This window comes from Pelophylax lessonae, assembly GCF_965119305.1.
Source record: "Pelophylax lessonae genome assembly, chromosome: 4".
NCBI classification, from domain to species: Eukaryota; Metazoa; Chordata; class Amphibia; order Anura; family Ranidae; genus Pelophylax; species Pelophylax lessonae.
In genome coordinates this window covers 195,401,268-195,426,219 of record NC_138771.1, presented here as the reverse complement: position 1 = coordinate 195,426,219, position 24,952 = coordinate 195,401,268, and the positions used below count along the sequence as shown (strand labels likewise).

Sequence of the window (24,952 nt, the reverse complement as noted above, 5' to 3'; positions counted from 1 at the left end):
TGTACGCCCACCTATAGGTGAATGGACACTGGCAACTAAAAAGACAGGAAGTCGCCCTCTATATAACCCCTCCCATACAGGAAGTACCTCAGTTTTTCCACCAGTGTCTTAGAGGTGATGGTCATGGTTGGAGAAGCTCTCCATATTTTAGGGTTATGCTACAGTCCCGGATAAGATCTTGCAGGATCCAAGGGGATTGGCAATCGGATCCATCTAAAAGTAGAAGACTAAAAGGATGGTGCCGGAGCCTCGGTAGAGGAAGACTGCAAGGTATTGCCTGTATTGCAACCCCTGGGGTCCGGAACCTTGGTAAGACTGACTCCAAAGGCGATCCAGCAGGGTGCCCTACAGGTCCACGGGAGTGTCCCCAAAATTGTAGGGAAACCCGGTCCTTGAAGGTCCACTAGTGGCAGGACCTGCCATGATGGGTGAAGATTGGAGCTAGCTATATGCAGAGTCCTGCGGCAGGATTGGTAAGTTTTACTTTAAATATGATGCACTGTTGCCTATGAAATTTAACAGATACCATGTGCCATGTTTTTATGTCTCCACTAGAGGGCAGTGATGTATATTCAGCTGTGGTATGCATACCTTGGATGCCTCACAATTTTCTGCACAAGCCAACCACTATGAAGCCTGGCACGCAGTGTATCTAATATATCCCACCCACGCAACTGCTTACCCTCTGTGGCTCAGATTGCAGGGAGCTCCTTCCGTGGCCATTCCCTGCTGTGCTATAGGACTGCAGGGGTGTACGCAAGTACGGCCCTATTTTTCATGCACGTTGAGCAGGGGGGTGTGTCCATGATGCATTGAGCGTGCACGCCACACAGGTGCAATAAGGGGTGGAGATGGCGTGGCATTTGAGGAGAGTTCCCAGCGGTGTGAGCTTCTGACAGAAGCTGGTTGGGTGCGTGAGTCACTGTGGGTGGATGAATGAAGGCACTGACAGGTTCTGTTACTGTGGAGGAACTGTGCTGTGTATATGATAAGCTGTTACAGCTTGACACAAGCTTTTAGTACGCTAAAGTAGTACCTCAAATTCTTGTCCGGTGCAACGTCCTCCTGAAAAAGGAGTGGGGTGGGCACAGTGGGAAGGGGCACAAGTGTGCCGCCGTCAGGATTGGAAGATCCTAGCCATGCATCCTCTGTGTTAACCTCCCATGAGAGGCCAGAGACGACTGGCCAATCTGAGCCGGTTGTCAGGCATATTAGCTACATATAGTGCTTCTGTCCTCAGCCTACGTCACAAGGGATGATTTGGTGTCAGCTTTAGCCGGGCTTGAGGGCATAGTAGCTACACATAGTGCTTCTGTCCTACGCCTACGTCACAAAGGACGGTTTAGCTGGGTTTGAGGGAAAAATTGCTGGCATGATTGCTTCAGTATCACAAGGAGGGAGGAAATGTGATAGACCCCCCTCACCTGAGCCCCCCCCCGTTTTAGTTCAGGATTGGGCAGAGGATGTGAAAGCTGTAAATGACCTTTTAAAAAAGTTCAAGCTGAGGATTCCACTTTTAAGAAAGTTCAAGCTGAGGATTCCACTTCTGGGGATTGAGGGTCTCAGAGAACGGCCTCTTAATCTCAGAGATGAATTCAGTCTCTCGTTGAAATGGTCCAGTCTGGATTTAAGTTACCTCCCCTAGAGATTTCTGAAGTCTCTTTTTCCTCATTAGGCTCATTTACGCCCTCCACGAAACTCTCAGGCTTTTCTCTTACATCTGCTTTTAGAGCAGGTAGCGTATGCTGATTGGGATCACCCTGATATGTTTTTATTCATCCCAAAATGTTCTCTCTGTTCTATCCTATGGAGGAAAAATTCACAAAGAAATGGAGTATGCCTACAGTTGATGCTGCTAGTTCTTTTGTAAACGGAAATTGAACCTGTCCTGTATATAATACCCAGGTTTTTAAAGATCCAGCGGATAAGAATTTGGAACCTTACTAAAAGCTTCTTTTGCTATTGCTGGGTCTGCAATACAACTGGCAGTGACAGCTATAGGAGTTTATCAGTCTTTGAAAGACCGTAATAAGTGGGTGACCAGGAGTGTTCTTACTCAGGGGGAGTCTGCTGAAGATTTTGCAGATTTACCTCGTGCATTGTGTTTAGCAGTAGATGCTCTTAAGGACTCCATTCAGCAGATGTCAGTTTGCTCTTCTGTCAGTCCATATGCGCAGAATCCTGTGGCTAAAGAATTGGTTTGCAGAATTGCCATGTAAAAAGTTACTAGCTGGCTTTCCCTTTCATGGGGAATGCCAATTTGGTGACGATCTGGATAAATATATCCAAAAGTTTTCGGGGGGGAAGAGTGCGCTTCTACCAGTTAAGAGGAGAAGTAAACATCCTTCTTTTAGGGTGTCTAATGCTCAAGTTCCCAGTACTTCTAATCCCAGGCAGTTTTGACGGCTTCAGCCATCTGGATCTAGAGCCAAACCTCCAGGGCAAGGGGAGAAGAAAACCTGGATCCAGAGGCCTACCAAGCCTAGCTCTAAATCTACCTTATGAAGGGACGCCCTCACTCAGTCAGGTGGGGGGAAGGCTACTACAGTTCTCGGATGCCTGGGTAGAAGTGATTCCGGACAGCTGGATTGTTTCTACAGTCTCACATGAGTACAAACTAGAATTCCGGGTGTTTCCTTGTCCTCGATTTGTAAGGTCAAACATACCTGCAGATCCTCTAAAAAGAAAATCCTTTTTCCTGGCTCTGGACCATCTGAGGTCACAAGCAGTGATTACAGAGGTTTCGGAAGACGAGAAATTCAGGGGCTTCTACTCAAATCTTTTTGCAGTCCCCAAACCAAATGGAGATGTGAGACCTATTCTGGATCTCAAAGCCCTGAACCTATTTGCAGTGAAAGACCATTATTTTCAGTTCATGGCTTTGCCTTTTGGGCTAGCCACGGATCCACGAGTGTTCACAAAAACCCTAGCTCCAGTATTGGCTATTCTAAGATCTCAAGGGATAGCAGTTGTAGGATACCTGGACGATCTAATACAGATCAGTCGGCTTCTACATTAAGCCAGAATGTGTTCCAGGCAGTTCAGTTCTTAGAACGTCTGGGTTGGATTCTGAATTTAGCAAAGTCAGCATTGCAGCCGGTTCAGATTCTAGAGAATCTGGGTCTCCTTGTGAACGCAGTACAGGCAAAGGTGTTTTTGCCACCAAGAAAGGTCGCAGCTCTGAAGGATCTGGTCTGGGGAAGTAGGATCCTTCTGTACGTCTTTCCATGAGATTGCTAGGGAAGATGGTGTCCTCATTCGAAGCAGTTCCTTATGCCCAATTCCATGCTAGACCATTACAGAACAAAATTCTGCCAGCCTGGAGCAAAAAGATCCAGGCCCTAGATTGTCGCATGTCTCTATCACCAAGGGTACGTCAGAGTCTAGGTTGGTAGCCAGGAATTTGGAGAGCGGGGAAATCCTTTTTTCCAGTAGTCTAGAAGGTGGGGACTACAGATGCCAGTCTCTCCGGGTGGGGAGCAGTTCTGGAGGAAGCCACTGTCCAAGGGAAATGGTCCTGGTTAGAAAGGAGCTTCCCCATCAATATCCTGGAAATTTGAGCAGTTTGTCTGGCTTTAAGGTTCTGGACTACCAGACTACGGGGTTGCCTCATCAGGGTCCAATCCGACAATGCCAAGGCTGTGGCCTATATCAACCATCAAGGGGGCACCAAGAGTCAGTCAGGCCAGAAGGTGGGTCACATCCTATCCTGGGTGGATACATTTTGTTTCCTTGCCTGCCGGCAGTTTTTATTCCGGGAAAAGAGAACTGGCAGGCAGACTTTGAGTCGCCAGCAGATGTTTCCAAGGGAATGGTCCTTACGTCCCAAGATCTTTGCATTGATTTGTCAATGCTGGGGGGTTCCAGACGTAGATCTGTTGGCGTCCAGGTTCAACAACACGTTGGACAAATTTGTGTCCAGGACCAGGGATCCACTCGCAGTGTTCCCTGATCTATGCCTTTCCCCCTGTCCAGCTGCTGCCAGGACTTCTGTGCAGGATTCAGGAAGAAAGAAAACCAGTAATCCTGGTGGCTGCAGCTTGGCCCAGGAGGATTTGGTACGTGCAAATTCTAAGGTTGTCGGTGGGAAGGCCATGGGTCCTCCCTCTACCTCTGGACCTGCTCTCTCAGAGTCCGATATTCCACCCTGCTTTACAATCGCTAAATTTGACGGTTTGGCTATTGAAGCCAGAATTTTAAGGGAGCGGCGTATATCCGGGCCTGCAGTCTCTACCATGGTAAATGCTAAGAAACCAGTTAATTTATGATAGAGTCTGGAAGTCTTACATTTCCTGGTGTGAGGCCAGGAAGTGACATCCCTGTAAATATATCATCAGGAAAATTCTAGCTTTCTTGCAATTAGGGGTAGATATGAAGCTAGCCTTAGGCACAATTAAAGGTCAGATTTCAGTCTTACCAGTCTTCTTTCAAAGACCAATGGCTTTGCATTCCCTGGTTCAAGCCTTTATACAAGGGGTGCTGCGGATGCTTCTGCCAGTTAGACCACCATTGTGTCCTTGGGATTTAAATCTAGTCCTAGTAGTTCTACAGAAACAACCCTTTGAGCCCATTTCGGCATATTCCTCTGGTTCTTCTGACAAGAAAGTTAGTCTTTTTGGTTGCAGTAACTTCAGCTAGAATGGTGTCAGAATTAGCGGCTTTCTTGTAAGGAGCCATTTTTGATTTTGCACCAAGATAGGGTGATTCTATGTCTACACCCAGGCTTTTTGCCCAAGGTGGTGTCCGCTTTTCATCCTCAAACAGCAGAGGAAAAGTTGTTACATTCTCTCGATGTAGTGCGTGCATTTAGGGTCTATTTGAAGATGTCAGCTCAGATTCGGAAGACTGATTTTTTGTTCTTGCTGCCAGAAAGACCCTGGAAAAGGCAGGCAACATATAGGTCTATGATTTCTCAGTCATATTTCTCGATTTCTCAGGCATATGGTTTAAAGGGGAAGGTTCCACCTTTTTGGGTAAAGGCACACTCTACCAGAAGATTAGGTGCTTCATGGGCAGTTCGCCACCAAGCTTCTCTGGCTCAGATTTGCAGGGCTTCTACTTGGTCTTCAGCACATACAGTCACTAGATTTTATCAGGTGTATGTTAGGGCCCGAGAGGAATCTGCATTTGCCTGCAGTGTGCTGCAGGCAGCTATGTAGATCTTTTCAGTCTGATGGCGGTTTCATATTCAGTGTTCCCCTCCCCTCACGTGCATTGCTTTTGTGTCCCGTGATATACGATAAAGAAAATTGGATTTATCCTACAGCTTACCTGTAAAATCCTTTTCTTGGAGTACATAACGGGACACAGAGGCCCCTCCCCTCTTGTCTGGGAAGTTTATTGCTTGTTACAAAGCTGAGGTACTTCCTGTATGGGAGGGGTTATATAGAGGGGAACTTCCTGTCTTTTTAGTTGCCAGTGTCCATTCACCTATAGGTGGCATATAACCCAGATAGTAATTATTATAGCTGCTCTGTCTCCTGTGATGTACTTCAAGAAAAGGATTTTACAGGTAAGCTGTAGAAAAAATCAAATTTCTCTTTCGTTCATTGACAGACACAGCTCCTGATCTTCTTAACCATTGGGTTATACTGTCCCCTACAGGAGTAGGACACTAGGCAGAAAAATAGTCTGGCTATGCTTATGGGCAGTGCCAAGGGGGTATACTCCCTCTCTCTGCTATAGGGAACTCAGTTTTTTTCTGCCTAGTCAGGAGTAAGGACCTTGTTCCTTGCTGGATCTCTGGTCCTTGCAATTGTTTTATTTTTAGATAGATTTTTTTCTCCTGGTTTTTTTCCTGTGAGATCTACCATCAACACCCCAGTCTGGCCAACGAGCACACGCAGACCTCAGCTCCTCACTAGGTCGGCCACGACATAGCCCCACCGGACGGGGGCTGATTTATAAATTAAACACCTTGCGAGGTCGCATACGGTCGCCCCTCCATGGCACAGTTGGACCCCCTTCTTCCCGTCAGGCACCCCCCTCCATCCGTCCTCCCATCCTACCCCCCCCCCTCCACTTATACTAGGGCTTTGTGGGTGGTCTGGTCCACCACCTAGGGTGAGGGCAGGGCGCTATGCTGGTGATGGGGGGGGGAATGGGTGTGCCACAGGCGAATGAACGATTGGCTGTGTGAGCGGGGGCTGTACCTGGTGGGAGCTCCTGCCAGGGCCTTGTTTGTGTAGACCAGGGGACATTTTGCGGTGGTTTACCATTAAAAATTGCGGTGGCCATGACAGTGGAGCCCTCTGGGCAGCAATTTTGGCATTGGGAGCCCCTCCTCATCCCCTGGTGCTTATTCCTGGATCCTTTTATTTCCTTATCGCCGCTTGTGCAGTGTAGATTCTCCTGGTGGCTGCGGTGCCTGGTTTCTGCGGGGTAGTGAGTCTGGTGGGGTCCTCTCCCTCTCTGCTAAGGATCAATTGGTGCTCTGTGACTGGCAACTGGGTGGTGCTGCCAGAGCAGTGGGGGTTGTCCCTTAGCAGTGTTTTACACTTTTTTTTATGGGGGTCCCCCTGGTGATTCATGGAGTCTTTGGAGCACATCTCCCCACCTGATCCCCTCTCTGAAGCTGCAGCGCCCTCCCATCCATCCATTGATGCACTGACGGCAGTCTTGGAGTCCTTTGTGTCCTGGGTGGAGGTGGGTTTTGGGCTGGCATAAAGCGCCAGCTGCCTTCTCCTGCCTCATCTGTCTCATTAGATCCTGAATCTGATTCGGCTGCCGCAGACGTGGGTCACCCTGCTGGGTCTGCAACCACGCGCCCTAAATCCTCAGATAGTGAAGAGGATCCCTCCACTTCTGCAACCGCGCATGAAAAGGCGTTGGTGGACGCACTGATTGTATCTATACTTGAGACTTATAGTTAGAGGACACAGCTGTGACGGAGGCACAGGTTCCCTTTGGCACTCCTAAGCCATCTAGAGCAGCAAAGGTGTTCCCTTTTCCCCTCCTACTTTGACAGAATTGTCACTAAAGAGTGGGGATGATCAGAGCGTCCCCTAGGGATCCCTTAGCGAGTTGCTAGGTGTTACCCCTTTGAGGTGTCCCTTCTTAAGAAGTGGACTGTTCAACTGGTGGTGGACCCTCCGTTTTCCAGATTAAACAAGGCAACCATGATTTCGATTGAAGAGCTCCAGGCCTTTAAGGACCCGGCTGACAGGAGGGTGGAGGCTGTGGCACACAATTTGTACACCCTGGCTGGTTCGGCACGATATTCACCATTGCCCTGGTGTTGCAGACTCTAAACAAAATGGACAAACCTTTTGCGCCGTGACCTGGAGGGGGAGTAGCACCCCCCTGCCTTTGCTGAACTGGTGGACCAGCTAGTCCAGGGGCTGCAGTTTATCTATGATGCCTATGGGATGCGGCTACTCTAGTGGCTCGACTCTCTGTTTTGGCGATCCTTTGGCTTGTCTTTTGGCTCAAATGTTGGTCTGCGGACCAGACTTCTTAATAAGACCTTGATTGAGCTTCCCTTTAAAAGGAGATCGCCTGTTTGGTGCTACCCTGGATGACATCATTAGAGGTCTCACAGGGGGGAAGAGTACTTTTCTTCCGCAGGCTACTAAGGGCAAGGACACTCGTAGATGTGAGCCCTCCGTCTTGGCTCATAAGAAGTTTTTTTCGTCCCTCACGTTCGACTGACAAGGAATCAAAGCCCTTCGGGGCCTCCTCTGGAAGATCCAAGCAAACTTGGTCTGGCAAGTCAAGAGCGGGCTTCTCTGGACCCATGGACAAGGCCCCTTCAGCAGGAAGGTGCGCCCGTATCTGGGTTGGGGGGACGTCTTCGCTGGTTCCCGGATCTGTAGACTTTCCTGGTACAAGACAAGAGGGTCCATGAGGTCATACGGTCCGGCTACAAGATCAAGTTTCATTCTTACCCTCCGGTAAGGTTCTTCCTTCCAATGTGAGACTGTCCCCGGTCCGCTTACAGACTCTTTTTGGGACTGTGCAGGACCTTTTACTTCAAAGGGCGATTGTCCCAGTTCCGACATCAGAACGTTTTCAAGGGTTTTTACTCAAACCTTTTTACAGTCCCCAGGAAGGAAGGCAATGTGCGTCCAATTCTGGACCTCAAGGCGCTGAACTGCTTTGTGTGGGTGCATAAGTTCAGAATTGAGTCAATTCGCACGGTGGCGGCTTCCCTACATCAGGGGGATTTTCTTGCCTCCATCAACATCAAGAACGCTCACCTTCACATTCCAATATGTGTCGGTTACCAGCGCTTCCTCCACTTTGCCGTCGAGAGGAGCATTATCAGTTTGTGGCGTTACCCTTTAGTCTTGCCTCCGCTCCTCGGATCTTCATGAAAGTGTTGGTCCCGGTGCTCGCTTTGTTACGCCAATGAGGGATCGTGGTACTGGGCTACTTGGAAGACCTACTTCAGCGAGCACAGTGTCCTACTGCTCTGGTGGAAATACTGGAAATCACCATACGACCTTCGAGGGAGTTTGGCTGGATTCTGAATTTTCAGAAGTCTGCTCTGGTGTTGTCCACAAAGCTGGACTATCTGGGTCCGACTCTGGGTTTCGCCAAAGTGCTCCTTCCTAAAGACAAACTCCAGAAACTGCAGGCTACAATTCGTCTCCTGCTGTCCAGTGGGTGGTGGACCTGATTGTGTCTACCTTTGAGGCAGTTCTGTTTACACAGTTCCATACGAGGTCCTTGCAGTGAGATTCTAGCCAAATGGGACAAGAATTCACAGTCTCTGGACAATGAGATCCAACTGAGCCAGGGAACAAAGGAGTCCCTGATATGGTGGCTTCGTTCTCTGGTGCTTCCCCCCTTGTATTGGACAGTAGTCACCATGGATGCCAGCCTGTCCGACTGGGGAGGAATCCTCTGCAAAAATTCTGCTCAGGGGATCTTGACACTGGAAGAGTCCAGACTACCAATCAATGTCTTGGAACTCCGAGCCATCAGACTGTGCCTGGAACATTGAACGGATCATCTTCAGGGATGTCCAGTGCGCATTCAATTGGACAGTGCCACGGCCGTGGCTTATGTCAATCACCAGGGGGGATCGAGAAGTGTCCTGGCGGCTCTGGAGGTAGCCGGCGTTCTAAAGTGGGCAGAATGGTACGTTCCAGTCCTCTCCACCGTACAGATTCCAGGGGTGGAATACTGGCAGACTGATTACCTCAGTCGGCAGGCGTTGGACCAAGGGGAGCGGTCCCTTCCACCGGTGGTGTTTCATCAGTTGTGTCTCCAGTGGGGCATCCCCCAGTTGGATCTGTGTGCCTTTCGGCTCAACAGAAAGGTACAGAAGTTTGTGGCTCAGTCACGGGATCCTCTGGCGGATGCCACAGATGTGTTGGTGGCCCCATGGGGTCAGTATCGTCTGTTTTACGCCTTCCCTCCTCAAGCTTCTGCCAAGACTTCTACACAGGATTGAGGTGGAAGGGATTCTGGTAATCTTAGTGGCCCTGGACTGGCCTCGCCAGGCTTGTTATGCCGATCTGGTGCGGCTGGTCTCCGACATTCCTTGGAAGCTTCCTCCCCGTAAGGATCTGCTGTCCCAAGCACCAGTCTTCCATCCTCTTTACAGTGGCTGGCTTTGATGGCTTGGCGGTTGAACGCCAGGTGCTGATGGATAGAGGTTTTGTCTGAGTCTGTAATTTAAACGATATTAAAAGCTAGGAAATCTACTTCTAGGAAGATCTACCATTGTACGTGGAAGATGTGAATCTCTTGGGGTTCATACTCGCTCTTTTTTCGGTTGGCTCGGATCTTGACCTTTCTTCAATGGGGGGTTGAGCAGAAACTGGCCTTGGGTACTATCAAGGGTCAGGTGTTTGCCATAGTGGTCTTCTTTCAACGACCTTTGGCCACATACTCCGTTACGTACTTTTTATAACGGGGAATTAGGCACTCCATTACTCCAGTGCGGTCTCTGTTGCCACCTTTGGACCTCAATTTGATGCTCTCAGGCTTCCAGAAGCCTCCTTTTTAGAATCTTCGGGCGATTCCCCTGCTTACGCTGTCCCAGAAGGTGGCCTTTTTGGTGGCTATCACCTCTGTGTGCAGGGTGCCTGAATTGACGGCATTATCCTGTTGTTCACCTTACTTGGTGGTCGCGGAGATAAGGTGGTTCTTCGCCCCTGTCCGTCATTCCTTCCAAAGGTTGTCTCTGATTTTCATTTGAATGAAGACATTTGGTTGCCTTCCCTGTGTCCCAGGCCAAAACATCCGAAGGAAATTGCTTTGCATGCCTTGGATGTGGTCCGGGAAAATAGGGTTTTCCTGGAAGCTACGGAGTCTTTTAGGAAGTCAGACTCGCTATTTGTGCTCACGGATGGGCTTTAGAAAGGGTTGTCTGCTTCCTCTGAGACCATTTTCAGATTGATCAGACAGACGGTGATTCAGGCCTATTCTATCAGGGGTCAGGTTCCTCCTTTCCCTGTCAAGGCACACTCTACTCGGGCGCTCAGTGCCTCCTGGGCCTTCCATCATCAGGTGTCAGTGACGCAGGTTTGCAAGGCAGCCACCTGGTCATCTGTGCACACTTTCGCAAAGTTCTATAAAGTGGATGTGTTGGCATCTGCGGATGCCTTCTTTGGCCACAAGGTTTTGCAGGCTGCTGTTTAGAGGACCTGGTCCTCTTTGAGGGTGTATTGTTTTCTTTCAGACGAGCTCCAGTTGTTTTGGTTGAGCTCCTGTTTGTAGAGAGGAGTAACACCGCTCAGGTGAGTTTGTGTCTACAATCTAAGGAGGGTGCTGGACCTCGGTTCGCCACTGCAAACAGCATATATGAAGAAATTGGTGGCATACCACCAGGAGATTCAGTGAAGAAGAAGATCTTTATTGTACATGCAAAGGTACACGGTACAGCAGGATGGATATGGTAGACGTGTTTTACCTGAATTCCACGTGCTTGTTCACTACCATATCCATCCTGCTGTACCGTGTACCTTTGCATGTACAATAAAGATCATCTTCTTCACTGAATTTGCTGGTGATGTGCCACCAATTTCTTCATATATGAGCTCCTGTTTACTTGGTTTACTATAGTTAGCCTTGGGAGTTTCTTTTTTTGCTGTTCCCACCCCTCATGGTTAACACTGCTTTGGGATGCCCCAATGGTTCAGAAAATCAGGAGCTGTGTCCGTCATTAAACGAAAGAGAAAATGGGATTTTTGACTTACCGCAAAATCCATTTCTCTGATGTTCATTGACAGACACAGCACCCACCCTTTCTTCTGACACTGCTTGTAACAAAACTTGTACAAAAAAGTACCTATAGAAGAGAGGGAGTATACCCCCTAGGACTGTCCATAGGCATAGCCAGACTTTTTTTCCCACCTAGTGTCCTACTCCTGGAGGGGGCAGTGTAATCTAATGGTTAAGAAGATCAGGAACTGTGTCTGTCAATGAACATGAGAGAAATGGATTTAACGGTAGGTCAAAAATCCTATTTTTTTTTTTTTAAAGTAAAACTTCTGTACTGTCCCCCATGCACATCACTTGCCTAGGCAAATTATGTGCATCATGCCTGCTGTGCATAGCCCTTTATTGAGAAAGCAGGAGGGGGTTGGGCCTAGTGGCACATCAGCATGAGGCCCGGCGGCTGACCCTGAAAGAGCCTGCGGGCCTCAATATGAGGTCATGCAAGAATATGGCGGCGCAGAACCAATCGAGGACAGAATTCTGAGAGGATTCTGCGGAACAATGCTGGATCTGCTGTGCAGATGAGTATCTGAAATGTTCAGAACCCGCAACAAGGTATGCAGAGGGGTGGGGGAAAAAAGGGTTGGGAAAATAGAGATCTGCTTTAAGGATGATGATAATGTTACATAATTGGTACATTAATTGTTTTACAGTTTGTTGCCAACGTACATTTGCAGAAATCATTGCACATGTTCCGGTATTCTCCAAAGCAGAACGTTCGACAAAAATAAAATTGGAAAGCCCATTTAAAAGATTTTCAAAAAACGGCTTTTGCTGCAATATATATCTTAAGTCCAAGGATTTTCCCTCACAGCAGTGTGTTTTTGTTTTTTGCCACAAAATGTCGCTAGCATCATTTAACTGTTTCCCCTGAGCTAAGGCTATCCTGGACTCACCCCAGTCTGTGATTGGATGGTGAAAAGAGAAGTAGCACAGTGATGAGCTCATCTCTGTCACTGCTATCCCTTCATATAAGCATGCTTCATGTCTGCACAAGAACTGATTTGCTGCTTGTTCTGCCACTCCCTGTCATAATATAGCCCTGATGGAGAGTGACCCAGCCTGGAAGTGCTGTTAAACCTTTCAAGGCTTTGAGAATCTTCCAAGGCTCTAAGAAATTCTGGATGATTCTGTCTGGTTCACCAAGGAGCTGTAGGACCACCCCTAAGTTGCAGGAACAGCCAAGCAATGTCCACAGAGGATTTACCAGGAGATTCATGATGCAGTGTCAGCTGAAACTGGAAGGAGGCATTCAGAGATAGCTTGTGGCACAGTGAGTACGTCTGAGAGAAACCCTGGGCGATACCGTTGCTATTGTGCCCCTTTTTTTTGGAGGGACTGTTCCAGACCTGTTGTCAGGGTTATTTCCATGGTGGTAGCCCCCTGTGCTGAGCTGTTGCTACTTTCTGTATAGAAGACCTTTTGCTACTACAGTTAAGTCAAGTTTTAGTTCTGGGTATCCCAAAACTTTTCCTAATCCCTAAAAAAGACACTATCTGCCTAATCACTGTGTGAAGGACTCATTGGGACTTTGTGCACCTGGCTGAAATACCCTGTAACTGGCTGTTTGCACCAAATTGGGATCAGAACCTGGGGTAACCAGGGGACCAGTCAGGAGGTCTGCGTTACATATTCATTTAATGATGTATTAATCTACAGTATGGCTTTTATATCTGCTGAGAGTTCAGCTTTGAGTATTTTTTGGTAGTACATATAGATAATAAAATATACATTCCAGTAATGTGGTGTGTCACTTATATTTTTTTTTCAGACCATTGCTGTTTCAAACTAGTGAGCATATTGCCAACAGCACATCTGTAGGAGATCTAATCCCATTCAGTGTCATCCTTCAGTTCCTCTTTACAAGGGCTCCGCCAGAACTAAAATCACCATACCAGGTAATGTCACTTCATCACACAGCTATGACAACCACAAATTAAAAACTGTACTTTGGGCCCCACCTTTTCCCTCCATTTTTTTTTTTACATCACTTGATTATATATTCTTTCATGGTGTATTAATATTAAATTGTATGCAGTATGCATGTGTGTATATATATATATATATATATATATATATATATATATATATATCCCACTCTCTAGTTAGATGTCTGTGGCAAGATATCACAATATATCAGTAACTGTTTTAACTCATTTGTAAATACACATATATTTTTAACATATGGCAGAGGAAACCTGCACCATACCATGCCCCCCCTATAAAGTGGTGTTGTGTAATACATTTTGGATGGTAAGATTGATCTTCACTACTGATTTGCTGAATAAACAGCATTGCGGCCTATCAACATCACATTTGGGAAATGGGTCTGGAGCAACTTGTCATATGTGCCATATACAGTAACACAGGAAAGATTTGATTATGAATATTTTACTGATATGTTATATACATTGTTTCAGAATTATTTAGGAAGGTAAAACAATGAAACTCTAGGATTGCATTTGTCTCCTCTGGCTCTTGTTTGCCACAACAAGGCCATATTCTAAATATAGAAAACATTAGATTAGTTGGGATGAGGCTTAGACTGACTTCTTGGTGTCTGGCCTGTATGTCTAATTTTACAGCACTGATCTTTCATTTTTAACATTCCAACTATCTCTAAAGCTCATCTTAAAGATAAACCTGTAATCATGCCTGGCAAATCTCTTCTAAATGGATCTTTAATGCAATGATCTATATAGAGTCATAAACTTCCACTAAGGGAGAATTTGCTCAGAATAATTCATGTTGCTCATATTTATCAGATATTTTCTGTATGTTTGGTAATCCTATAGCATTCTGTGCATTTTTCTGCAGAGAGCTGAATGGTCCATAGCTCGTTACTCACAATGGTTGGATGACCACCCATCTGAAAAAGACAGACTCGTTCTCATCAGGTAAATGGGGTAGAGACATAAAATGGAATACAAAGTTTTGTCTGGTATTATTTTGTCACTTTCAAATTATAAGAGTAGACAGGGCTTGGTTAATGAGGCTAGATACTGCAATGACTAGCCCCATACCTTACCTGTAATTTTAAGTGGAGCATTAATATTACTATGAACGTATATGGTGCACATTTTCTTCCATTTTCATTTTTTCCATCTTTTCCATTTTTTCATTGTACCATTTTAGTATATGAACTGTTGAACATGACATTGTCAGCAGTTGTGTGAAATAAGCGTATAGTAGACTCATCATCTAATGTGTCTAAAGGATGCATTTTATTAGGAGTTTGGCCAAATACAGGCCATTTTAGATATATATATATACATATATATTTTTACTATTGTATATCACATTGTATGTTTTAAGAGATGATCACAGTAGCGAGTAGCATCAGGTTCCCACACCCTTGGAGATGCTGGATATCCTGCACTCCAGTTGATCCAACAAGGAGGCAAAAAAGGAGGGATTGTCCAGTGCATGACAGAACTATTTTAGATGAGCAGTCTCATGTCCATACTCTTATATACACATTCTCTCAAATTAAATAGAATTTCAAGTATACAATTATATTGCATGGCCGTTTTTAAGTATCATTATTTACATACAGAGGGTAAATAGGGCCACTGACCAACATAGGACCCAATCCTAAACAGATGTGGCCCTTAATTTGGCACCTGAGACAGTGATGTCTTGGGGGACACAACTGTTCTTATGGACAGGGCTGTCCAAGTTTCAACAAGTAATATGAGCAGTGCAGTTTTCAGTTTGACCGCTAGATGGCAGTGCATTTAACCAGGGCTCCAGTCGAACCTGCATACACGTTTCCACGGATACAGACGGGGGCGGGCTTTACACAGAGCTTCCGCCCCGCTCTACAGGTGATGATGCAATACAGGTCCTGGAACGCAGAGCCGATGGCGTGCGTTCCGGGACCAGGAAGCCACGATCCCTCGAGGAAGTCATGGCTTCTGAGGAGCCATGGCGCACTCAATCAGCCACATCAGCCACATTCCGGCTTGTGAGGGCCCTGCAAGTGAGGACACGAGCGGCCAACAGTCGGACACTGCCATCATTTTCAATACAATCGGCTACGAGTAATCACAAAGGAGTTCTGGTAAGTCATACATACACTTCAGGTCCCATCGGAGGGGGCATGTCTGGAGTGTGCACAGACTTGTATAACAACATGGAACATTTGTCTGTATATTGTCCAGATGTTGTTCCTGGACCACATTCCCAGCCTTGGGGTCCCCTTTGTTTTTACATTTGTTTTGACATGTGCTGGTTGTGGCTATATGTTTTGAAGACAGTCTCCACTTGAAGTGTAACATGAAACATAATATTAGAGGCCATAGAGATATGAGGAATGAGACACAGGCCCATTAAGAGTAGTTTTGTTGACACTGGATGGTCCCGCCCCCTCCTTCCGGGGGGGAGGGAGGGGCATGGGAGGGGAAGAGGTGGAGGAACACTGAGCTACTCTCTATATAAACTTCAATCTGCTATGGCATTACCAGCTCTGAGGAAGGGAGCTTGACTCCCAAAACGCGTTAGCGGTCGCAATTTCCAGGACATGGTCCAACACATGGGTGACGGGAATTTGCAGTACGATTTTTATTCTTAATGTTTGTGAGTATGCATTCAGCATTTTAATCATTTTAAACAGTACCACGGGTAATGCACTAGGTGTTTGCGCCTCCTTTTCCTTTCTTTTATTAATATTACTATACATGACTTGTTTAGCGCCAACAGTTTGTGCAGTGCTTTACAGGGTAAGGGCGGACAGTACAGTTACAATACAATTCAATACAGAAGGAATTAAAAGGCCCTGCTCGTTAGAGCTTACAATGTAAGGGGGAGGGTCAAGTGATACAAAAGATAGGAGGAGTATGAGCTGATGAAGAAAATATAAGTGCAGTTGTTAGGTGGAGATAGGATAGGCCTCTCTGAGGGGAAAAGTTTTCAGGGGTTGCCTAAAAGTGGATATAGTTGGAAATAGTCAGACAGATTGGGGTAGGGAATTCCAAAGGATGGGAGAGGCTTGGGAGAAGTCCTGGAGGTGGGCATGGAGAGGCGACGAGGGAGCTAGAGAGCAGGAGGTCTTGGGAGGAATGAAGAGAACAACGTGGTTGGTATTTTGAGACTAGGTTATTGATGTAGCTTGGGGCGGAGTTGTGGATGGCTTTGTAAGTTATTGTTAGTATTATGAATTTAATTTGATGGGGGAGTGGAAGCCAATGGAGTGATTAGCAGGGAGGAGTAGCAGACACTGGGCTTTTGTAAGGTGGATGAGTCTAGTAGCAGTATTCATGATGGACTGAAGCGGGGGGGGGTAGCCTATTTAAAGGTAAGCCAATGAGGAGGGAGTTGCAGTAGTCAAGGGGGAGAGAAAAGCAGGAAGTAAATCAAGAGCTTTGTGGTTTCATTAGTTAGGAAGGGACATATTTTGGAGATGTTGCAGAGATTGAGGAGGCAACCCTTGGAAAGTGATTGAATGTGGGGCCGAAAGGAGAGTTCAAAGTCCAGGATAACACTTAGCACCCTGGCATGCGGGGATGGTTGGATGGTTGTGCTATTGCTCTTGACAGAGAAGTCAGGGGAAGGGGCACGTGGGGAAGGAAATATTATGAGCTTGGTTTTAGACAAGTTGAGTTTGAGGAAGTGGTGTGACATCTATTATATTTATTGGGGAAGATGCCAGAAGAGGGAGAGATTGAAGATGTGGGTTAGAGAGTGTAGGATAGAATCAGAGGGTGACCTTGGTATTTGAGAGAGAACAGGGGGCAGGTGGTTAGGTGGGTGTTAGAAATTAGTTTAGCAACCTCATCTAGAGTAGCAGGGTTGAATAAGAGGAGTCTTGATTGTACCTGTTGACATGGGGTGTGTGGGGGAGATACCTGTAGAGTGGAGATTTCATCACAAATTGAATTAATCTTATGTTTGAAGTGATTGGCGATCTCCTGGGCAGTGAGTGAGTTAGTGGGTGGAGGATGAAGTAGAGTATTAAAGGTACAGAAGAGTTGACGGGGACTGGATGAGAAGGTGTTAATGAGAATGACAAAATATGTCTGCTTGGCAGTGAGCAGGCAGAAATTGGAGTTTTGGAGGGCAGATTTGTATTGGTTGGAGTCTTTGAGAGACTTAGTCTTAAGCCGCAGACGCTCAAGAGTGCGGCTACGTTTTTGAAGACTTCTAGTGTCATTTGTTTGCCAGGGTTGTAGGGGTCGGGGCCTGATTCTGTGTGTAGTGAGGGGGGCAAGCTTGTCAAGGGTGGAGGACAGGGATCTATTGTAGACAGATGTGGCTAGTTTGGGGCAGGACAGGGGTAAGGATTTGTAATAGAGGTGGTCAGTAGCAGAATAGAGAAGAGGATTGAAGTGGCAAAGGTTTCCACAGGTGATTGTTAGGCGATTGGAGGGAAAGGTGGTGGAAGACAGGGAGAGAGAGAAACTAATAAGATGGTGATCAGAGAGAGGAAAAGGATTGTTGGAGAGGTTGCATGGAGCGCAAAGGTAGGAGAATACAAGGTCAAGAGTGTTGCTATCAGAGTGAGTAGAAGCATGTACCTATTGCTTCAGGTCAAAGGAGGAGGTACTACTAAGAAGTTTAGAAGTAGCAGAAGTGTTCATATTAACAGGGATGTTGAAGTTGCCGAGGAGGATTGTGGGAATTTCAGAAGAGAGAAGGTAGGGTAGCTAGGCAGAAAAGTTGTTAAGGAAAGTTGATAATGGTCCAGGGGGTCGGTAGATCACAGAAATTCTTAAGGAAATTGGAGAGAATAGACGTATACAGTGAGCTTCAAATGATGTGAGGGAGGAGAGTGGAGAATATGGAAAGTGCTCTGTGGGGATAGGAGGATTCCCACTCCACCTCCCTTGGATCCACTAGGTCTAGGTGAGTGAGCCGAGAGAAGGCCACCGTGGGAGAGGGAGACAGGAGGAGTGTCAGATTCATGAAGCCAGGTTTCAGTGACTGCAAGTAGAATAAAAGAATTAGTGACAAAGAGGTTGTGAACAGCGATAAGTTTGTTGCAGACAGAGCGGGCATTCCAAAGGGCGCAGGAGAAGAGGCTGGTTTTGGGAAGAAGAGGAATGGAAACTAAATTACGTATAGCATCTGCTATTAATACTGGACACATTACAGCACAGCAATAGGAGTGAGTTTTGTAGGATTTTTAAATCATGATGAAGATAACTTGTTTAGATGATTAGATAGTATTATGTAAATAATACTCTGACTGGTAGCGTGGTGGGCACCTGCTAGAAGTGTTAGTGTACGAAAATATTTGAGGGTGATGAATCCAAAGTCGGACCACACCGGAGAATCTCAGAATTTATTTTTCAGCACTCCACTGCAAATGGTCAGAACCAACACATTATTTCCTAAATTCTCCAAACAGGCATCCTAAAGCAAGCACTTTGTTTTCCAAATTGTCCTTATGGATACATTTTTTTTCACAGTCTGCACGCAGGTTATGTGGTCTTCACATTTCAGCTTGTGTTTTTTTCCCATAATACAAAAGTATAGTAGTAGGTTTTAAGATTCCTACCTAAAATTTGGCCTAGGGTGTTCTATTGTAGGGAATGAATGCGACTAATGTGTTTGATGCTGAGTAATCCTTAAAAGAGAAGTTCCTAAAAACAAACAAAAAAAAAAATCTTAAAAAAAACCCCAAAAACTGACCTAAGTGGATGTAGCATCGGTCGCCCACTGCCTACAAGAAAACTGAGAGATCAAGGACCACTAATTGCTCAGTTCTGTCTTCAGTGAGCAGTGTCAGTCACCAGCTCTCTGCTCTGCCCCTCCAGCACTCACTGGAGCGCTGAGCTGTGGAGGGAAAGGAGCGGCTGTCTGTCTCCCAGAGGCTTACTGAGAGGTTGAGCCAGCTGCCGATCCAGGCATCTGGGTGGAACCTTGACCGGCTGAGAGACGTCTCAGCTCACTTCTGGCTGAAAACGGGTCACAGGTGTGCAAAACAAACTGCACTTCTGTGATCCACAGGAGAAGAAGTAGGCTTAAAAAAAGCTTTGGCTATACTTCTCCTTTAATGCTCTATATAAATGGGTTAGATTACATAAATTCCCTCTAGGTCTTTTTTTTTTATATAACTTTACTGTATGCAATAATTAGCATGTTCTGTATGTAATGCTGATGATTTCACATGGGCGATCCTGACCACAACTTAACGTCTCATACATTCATGTGACTGATATTTTTCTGAGGACAGTTAATGCATGGCCCTTACACGGTTCCTTTACGGTCCTGCCTCATTTAAACAACCATCTGAGCAAAGGCTAAGGACATCAGCTAGCAAGTACCCAGGTTTTATTTTGATGGCCATGTCTCTCATGCATAATATTGCTTGCATAATTGCACCAATATATCTGCAAGGCTTACTCAGTTTCATCCTCAGAGGAACATTATTGTGTGTCCTAATGATACTGTCTCATTAATTATTCTAAATTAGATGAAACTCCTGAATTGTAATAACATTTCTTAAAGTCGGAAGATCATTTGTGATTTAGTCTGTTACAAGGAAAAATGTCTGTGAAAAAGTGAGATTTTCCTTCGTTTTGCATTTCTTGTAGTTGTTGTAGTCTCATTTGTGCCTAGAAGAGAAACATTCATTCCATCTCTGCTACATATTAAATGTCACCAGGCTGTGATTAAATATTAATAGATTATAGTCATGTAATGGCATTTCTGTGCCATGCAGTTATATTGAAAAATGCGTTCTTTCTTCTAGAAGGTTTTCTATCAGCCAGTTCTCTTGTCACTATAAAATTGTGTGTGATTTGGTTGTGCAAAGTCACAATAATATGCAGGCTCCATACACAGATCAGCAAGATCTGCACATAGATCTGTCGAGAGGATGGATATACCATTTCCCCACAGATTACATTGCAGAGAATTCTGTGTATGTGAGGACTGAAGCTTCAGTGGCAAGGCGCTGATTAAGGTCCCGAACACAAAAATTGTCAGGCTTTTCTGCCGTGAAGCTGAATCTATTAAGGGCAGCATAATGCCATTGTTATGAAGCCCCAAAATATGGAATAAACTGTGTTCACTTTAGAAAATGTTTTTCTGCTCAAACTAAAGATTTACTCCTGTAAAAACAGTCTTTATTAACTAGCTGTATGTCACGTCCTGATGTGCTTTATACTGGCTTCTCCAGTTATGCTGCAACTTCTAAAAAAAAAAAAAGTATTCATTTGTTCTCCGCATAAAAGAATACACCAATCAGACATTACATTAGGAACATCTACGATAACCCATTGGAACATGGACTCCAAAAGACCTCTAAAGGTATGTTGTGGTATCTGGCACCAACCCTCAGTAGCAGATCCTTTTATTTCTGTAAGTTGTGAGGCCTCCATGGATCAGATATGCCTTTCCAGCACATCCCACAGATGCTGGATTGGATTGGGATCTGGCAAATTTGGAGGCTAAGTCTACATCTCATACTCGTTGATATATTTAAAGAATTTCTTAGGGTTATTTTTACTATCCTACGCTATTTGTCTCTCGAAGTTGATTTTAGCCATTTTTATTTCATATTTACATTGCTTATTTAATTCCTTGTATTGCTTGAAAGCCCTCCGATTTATATTTCTTGAAGGCCATTTTCTTTCCCCTAACAAGTTTTTTTTACATTACCACTAAGCAAGCCAGGTTTGGCTTTTGCTCTTTTAAATTTATTTCCCATTGGAATGCACTGCGAGATGCATTTGTTTAATATGTTCCTAAAGCATTCCAATTTTTCCTCCGTGGTCAGTGTTCTAGGGTTTGGTCCCAGTTTATTTCCTCTATCATTGAGCACAGTTTGGGAAAATTTGCCCTTCTGAAGTTTACAGTTCTTATGTTGCCCTCATGCCTTGCTATGTTGTGATTTACGCTAAATGCGATCGCTAGAACCCAGATTGTCCCGGACTCCTACATCTGCGATTAGGTCTGGGTCATTAGTAATTATTAGATCCAACACTGCATTCATTCTAGTAGGAGAATCCACCATCTTGAGACATGTAGTTGTCCTGTAAGGTTTCCATGAATAGACGGGCCTTTGGTGAGTGTGCAGTCCCCTCTTCCCAGTTAATGTCAGGATAGTTGAAGTCCCCTAAAATGATGACTGGTCCCAGCTTTGCCACGTTACCCAACAGTGAGATAAATTCCAAATACCTTGGCCATCGTGTCTGCCCCCCTTCTTTTTTTTTATTATTTTGTTTGGGTTTAGATCTATGTTTATCCCTAGCATAAATTCACTTACTGTTGATTGACTCACTGCCTCTACTGTAAGTCTGCTCTTTTTTTATTAGAATAATACTTTCTAAGGTTCATTTTAAACGTTGCTCCTGCTAATTTTTAGATCATGTCCCCCGTGTTCTTGATGCTTCATGTTGAAAATACTGCCCCCCCAAAACCCTATTCATATTTTGGGGAGAACGTGCAGCTGTTTCACATTATTAGAAGCTGTTTAATAAATAGACATTTCTCCCATTTGTCATATCAGATAAAATTTTCTGTGTGCAGTCAGGTTTAGTGATGACACAGCAGACTGACCAGGTTCCATGTTTTTGACAGCTCACATTTTTTACGGTTACTAATTGAGATAATAGATGTATATGTAATATTTGCACAGCTCATGGGCCTACCTCAGCAAATTTTCATTCTTGATACATGTTCTATGTCAAAGCCATGATGCTAGATGTTAATAGTCTGCAGACTTCATTGTGTAATTCTGCTCTCTGTATTATTACAGCAGTTAGTGGGATTGGTAATGGAAAATAATGCATTTTTACAACAGCTTATGACATGAGCAGATTTTATATGTAATGAGATCAGACTAAGTCCTTATTGCAGATTTATCCTCTCATTCCTGCAATATCTTTGAGGCTCTGTGGAATTATTTCCTGTGTAGAATTCTCCATCTTCCTCTTCATATGCAGTATAAACCAGGATAAACCTTGTTACTACATTTTCTGCGGTATGTGCTCTCTTTTCCTTGTCTTTCCAGTTCAGTACACAACAACCTGCTTTTCATGAGAAATGTGAGCTAAATAGTAAGGTGCTTCTAAGGGCAAGCCTGGAGTCTAATTTACATCTCCACTCTGAAGATGTTTGGCTCCCATCCACTTGATGGTGACACAGCTGTTGGCAAAAGTCAGGAGCATGACCACGGCACATGCTTCTTGCGATGTGTGCACATACAGCACAGCACGAGGCAGCACGCCCTTGGCCATTTAAACTGAAATGTAATTTTATATCTTAACGCTGCAAGGACCAGTGCTGCATTTCCTTTTAGTTATAGGGGATTTCCAAATGAAATGGAACTGCAATCTTGTATTTGATGCAGGATCGATTTAGAACACTAGAAAAATGGTTTTGAGGTCTGAAGCACAAACCTTGAGGGCCAGCTGGTTGAGTAGTAATTTGTCCAGGAAATATTTGGGATAAAATTATTGCACATACTGTTGTTCAGGGTTATCTGATTGGTATGAAAACAGTATTGGTTTGCTGTTGTTTAAAATTAGACCTGCCACTGTAGTGTGATTTTCTTAAAGGGACCCATACTGGTATCAGTTTCAAAAAATGCTAGGTGCCTGACTGTCAAGCTGACCCATGTCTTAAGAGTTTTTAGGGTCCCTAAAAGTATGAGGAATTTTGGCTACACTAGCTGTATGCTTGTTCTGGATAAGTGATTTAGAGCATTAAAACCAAAGCCAGTTAGGCAATCAGTACTCGTAAATGGAGATAAGGGGTGGCAGCCCTTTCTCTAGTTACAATTCTCCGGTAATATGTAGCCTGGAGCCCTTTTTAGTGTCTGTAGAGCATCATAGTTATCGGTACAGTTCCAGATTTCACCAGCAATTGAAATCTAATTGTGGATACAGACCCATGCAATTGTCATAAATGTGATTTGGAATGAATTCTATGTAGCATTCTTGGAAATTTCATAGGAACTGGAAATGTATCTATGAAGAGATAAAAAAAAAAAAAAAAAAAAATCATATTTGGATGTTTAACAATGTGGGTAGTATAAAAAGTGAAGTCTTAGATCCTTTAAAATGGTCAGGCCTTTAGGAGATCATCACCTAGCATGCACATACACTGTATGATTTCTCCAAGCTAAAACACACATCACCAGCTTTTTCTTTATAGGGAACAATAATGCCTCGTTTTCACTGAGCGGAACGGTTCGGGTCGGTACAGTTTGGAAGGGTTAGAATGGTCCGGCCTACTCAGGTGAGCGTTTCCACTGCAAGTCAGACCGCAAGGGGCTATGTGGGGTTTACACCAAATGCCTTTTGACGTGAGCATTGAGGTTTTCCTGTCCGCCAATCAGTGGAATGTATCGTGTGACGCCAGTAGCTCTGCCCTAACCGTATCGTACCATTTCCTATGGCCCTACATCTGGAGGAGGACCAGGAATGGTGCAGTTTGGTTCGGTTGTATGGGCCACTTTCATAATGGAAACACTCAAAATAGCGTACCGTACCAAACCGCTCAGTGGAAACGAGGCATAAAAGGGTTGGCCAAAATTTTCTAAGGCATCAAATCAAAGTTGCAGTGCTACGGAGTTAGCGGTTATCCTTGTCGTCTCATATGCTGCCATAGTATATACTAATTGTGCTTTAATAGTGTGACAACATTAACGTATGTTCTTGTCTTCTAACAAAGTCCTAATTTTATGCGTTTCATTTTCCAGAGGAGCGCTGGAGGCCTATGTGCAGAGTGTGAAAGCCAGAGAAGGCAAGGAATTTGCTCCAGTTTATCCAATCATGGTTCAGCTTCTTCAGAAAGCCACGTCCACAGTACCATAGCTGTCATCAAGGACAACATCCTTACATGTAATTTGATTGAGAGGTTATGAGACAGATAAATGGGGGAGAGTATTCAGATTGTGTTTGCTTTTAGGGATTGACATATTTCAGCAGTAAACAGGATGCCTACTAATATTGCTAGAAATTTTTGTATTTCATTCAGGCTTGTCAATGAAACTGGAAGCATCGTTTTGAAATAGTATATTTTAGATTCAGCTAGGTAGGAAAATAAGATAAATGTATTAAACTGAGATATTCTATTAGTGGTTCATGGGCAGTTTCTATAATTACAACTTTACCCTTTATACTCCCCCTTCCTAACCAGACCAATTTTCAGCACTCAGTCATGCAACACCATACCATATGAAATTTGTTTCCTTTTTTCACACAAATATAGCTTTCTTGTGGTGGTATTTAGTCAATGGATTTTTTTTTTTTTTGCACTATAAATGAAAAAAAAGACCACATTTTTTAAAAAAAAATTCATTTTTCCTCTGTTATAAACTTTTGCAAATTTAGTAATTTTTCTTCAGAAATTTTGGTAAAAAATAGCCCAAATAAGTATATATTATTTGGTCTTTGTGAAGATTAGATTCTACAAGCTATGGTGCCAATCATTGAAAATTGATCACACCCGTTGTACTGCCAGCCTATCTCATTTCATGAGACACTAACAAGCAAGGAAAGGACAAATACCACCCAAATGATCCCTTTTTGGAAAGTAGACATTCCAATGTATTCAGTAAGAGGCATGGTGGGTTTTTGGAAGTTGTAATTTTTCCCCACAATTCCTTGCAATATGAATTTTCTTTTCACAAAATTGTGATATTACCAAGTGATTTCTCACACACAGTATAGGCATTCTTGCAACTACACCTCAAAACACATTCTACTACTCCTGAGTATGGCAATACCACATACAGGGGCCCAACATCCAAGTAGCACCTTCAGGCGTTCTAGGAGCATAAATTACACATATCATTTCCTGACAACCTATAAAATTTTTTTAAAGG

General features: G+C 44.5%; 1 protein-coding gene across 1 annotated transcript in view; it reads left to right on the top strand.

Annotated features, from left to right (window-relative positions):
• The window catches only part of COG5 (component of oligomeric golgi complex 5), a 644,155-nt gene extending 620,180 nt beyond the window's left edge, over window positions 1-23,975 (top strand). Inside the window, exons 20-22 of the mRNA XM_082254383.1 lie at window positions 12,944-13,070; window positions 13,990-14,069; window positions 23,825-23,975. Coding sequence (XP_082110509.1) covers window positions 12,944-13,070; window positions 13,990-14,069; window positions 23,825-23,939 — 322 coding nt within the window. The 3' untranslated portion in view covers window positions 23,940-23,975. The remainder of the gene's footprint in view (window positions 1-12,943; window positions 13,071-13,989; window positions 14,070-23,824) is intronic.
• The last annotated feature ends 977 nt before the right edge of the window (window positions 23,976-24,952 follow it).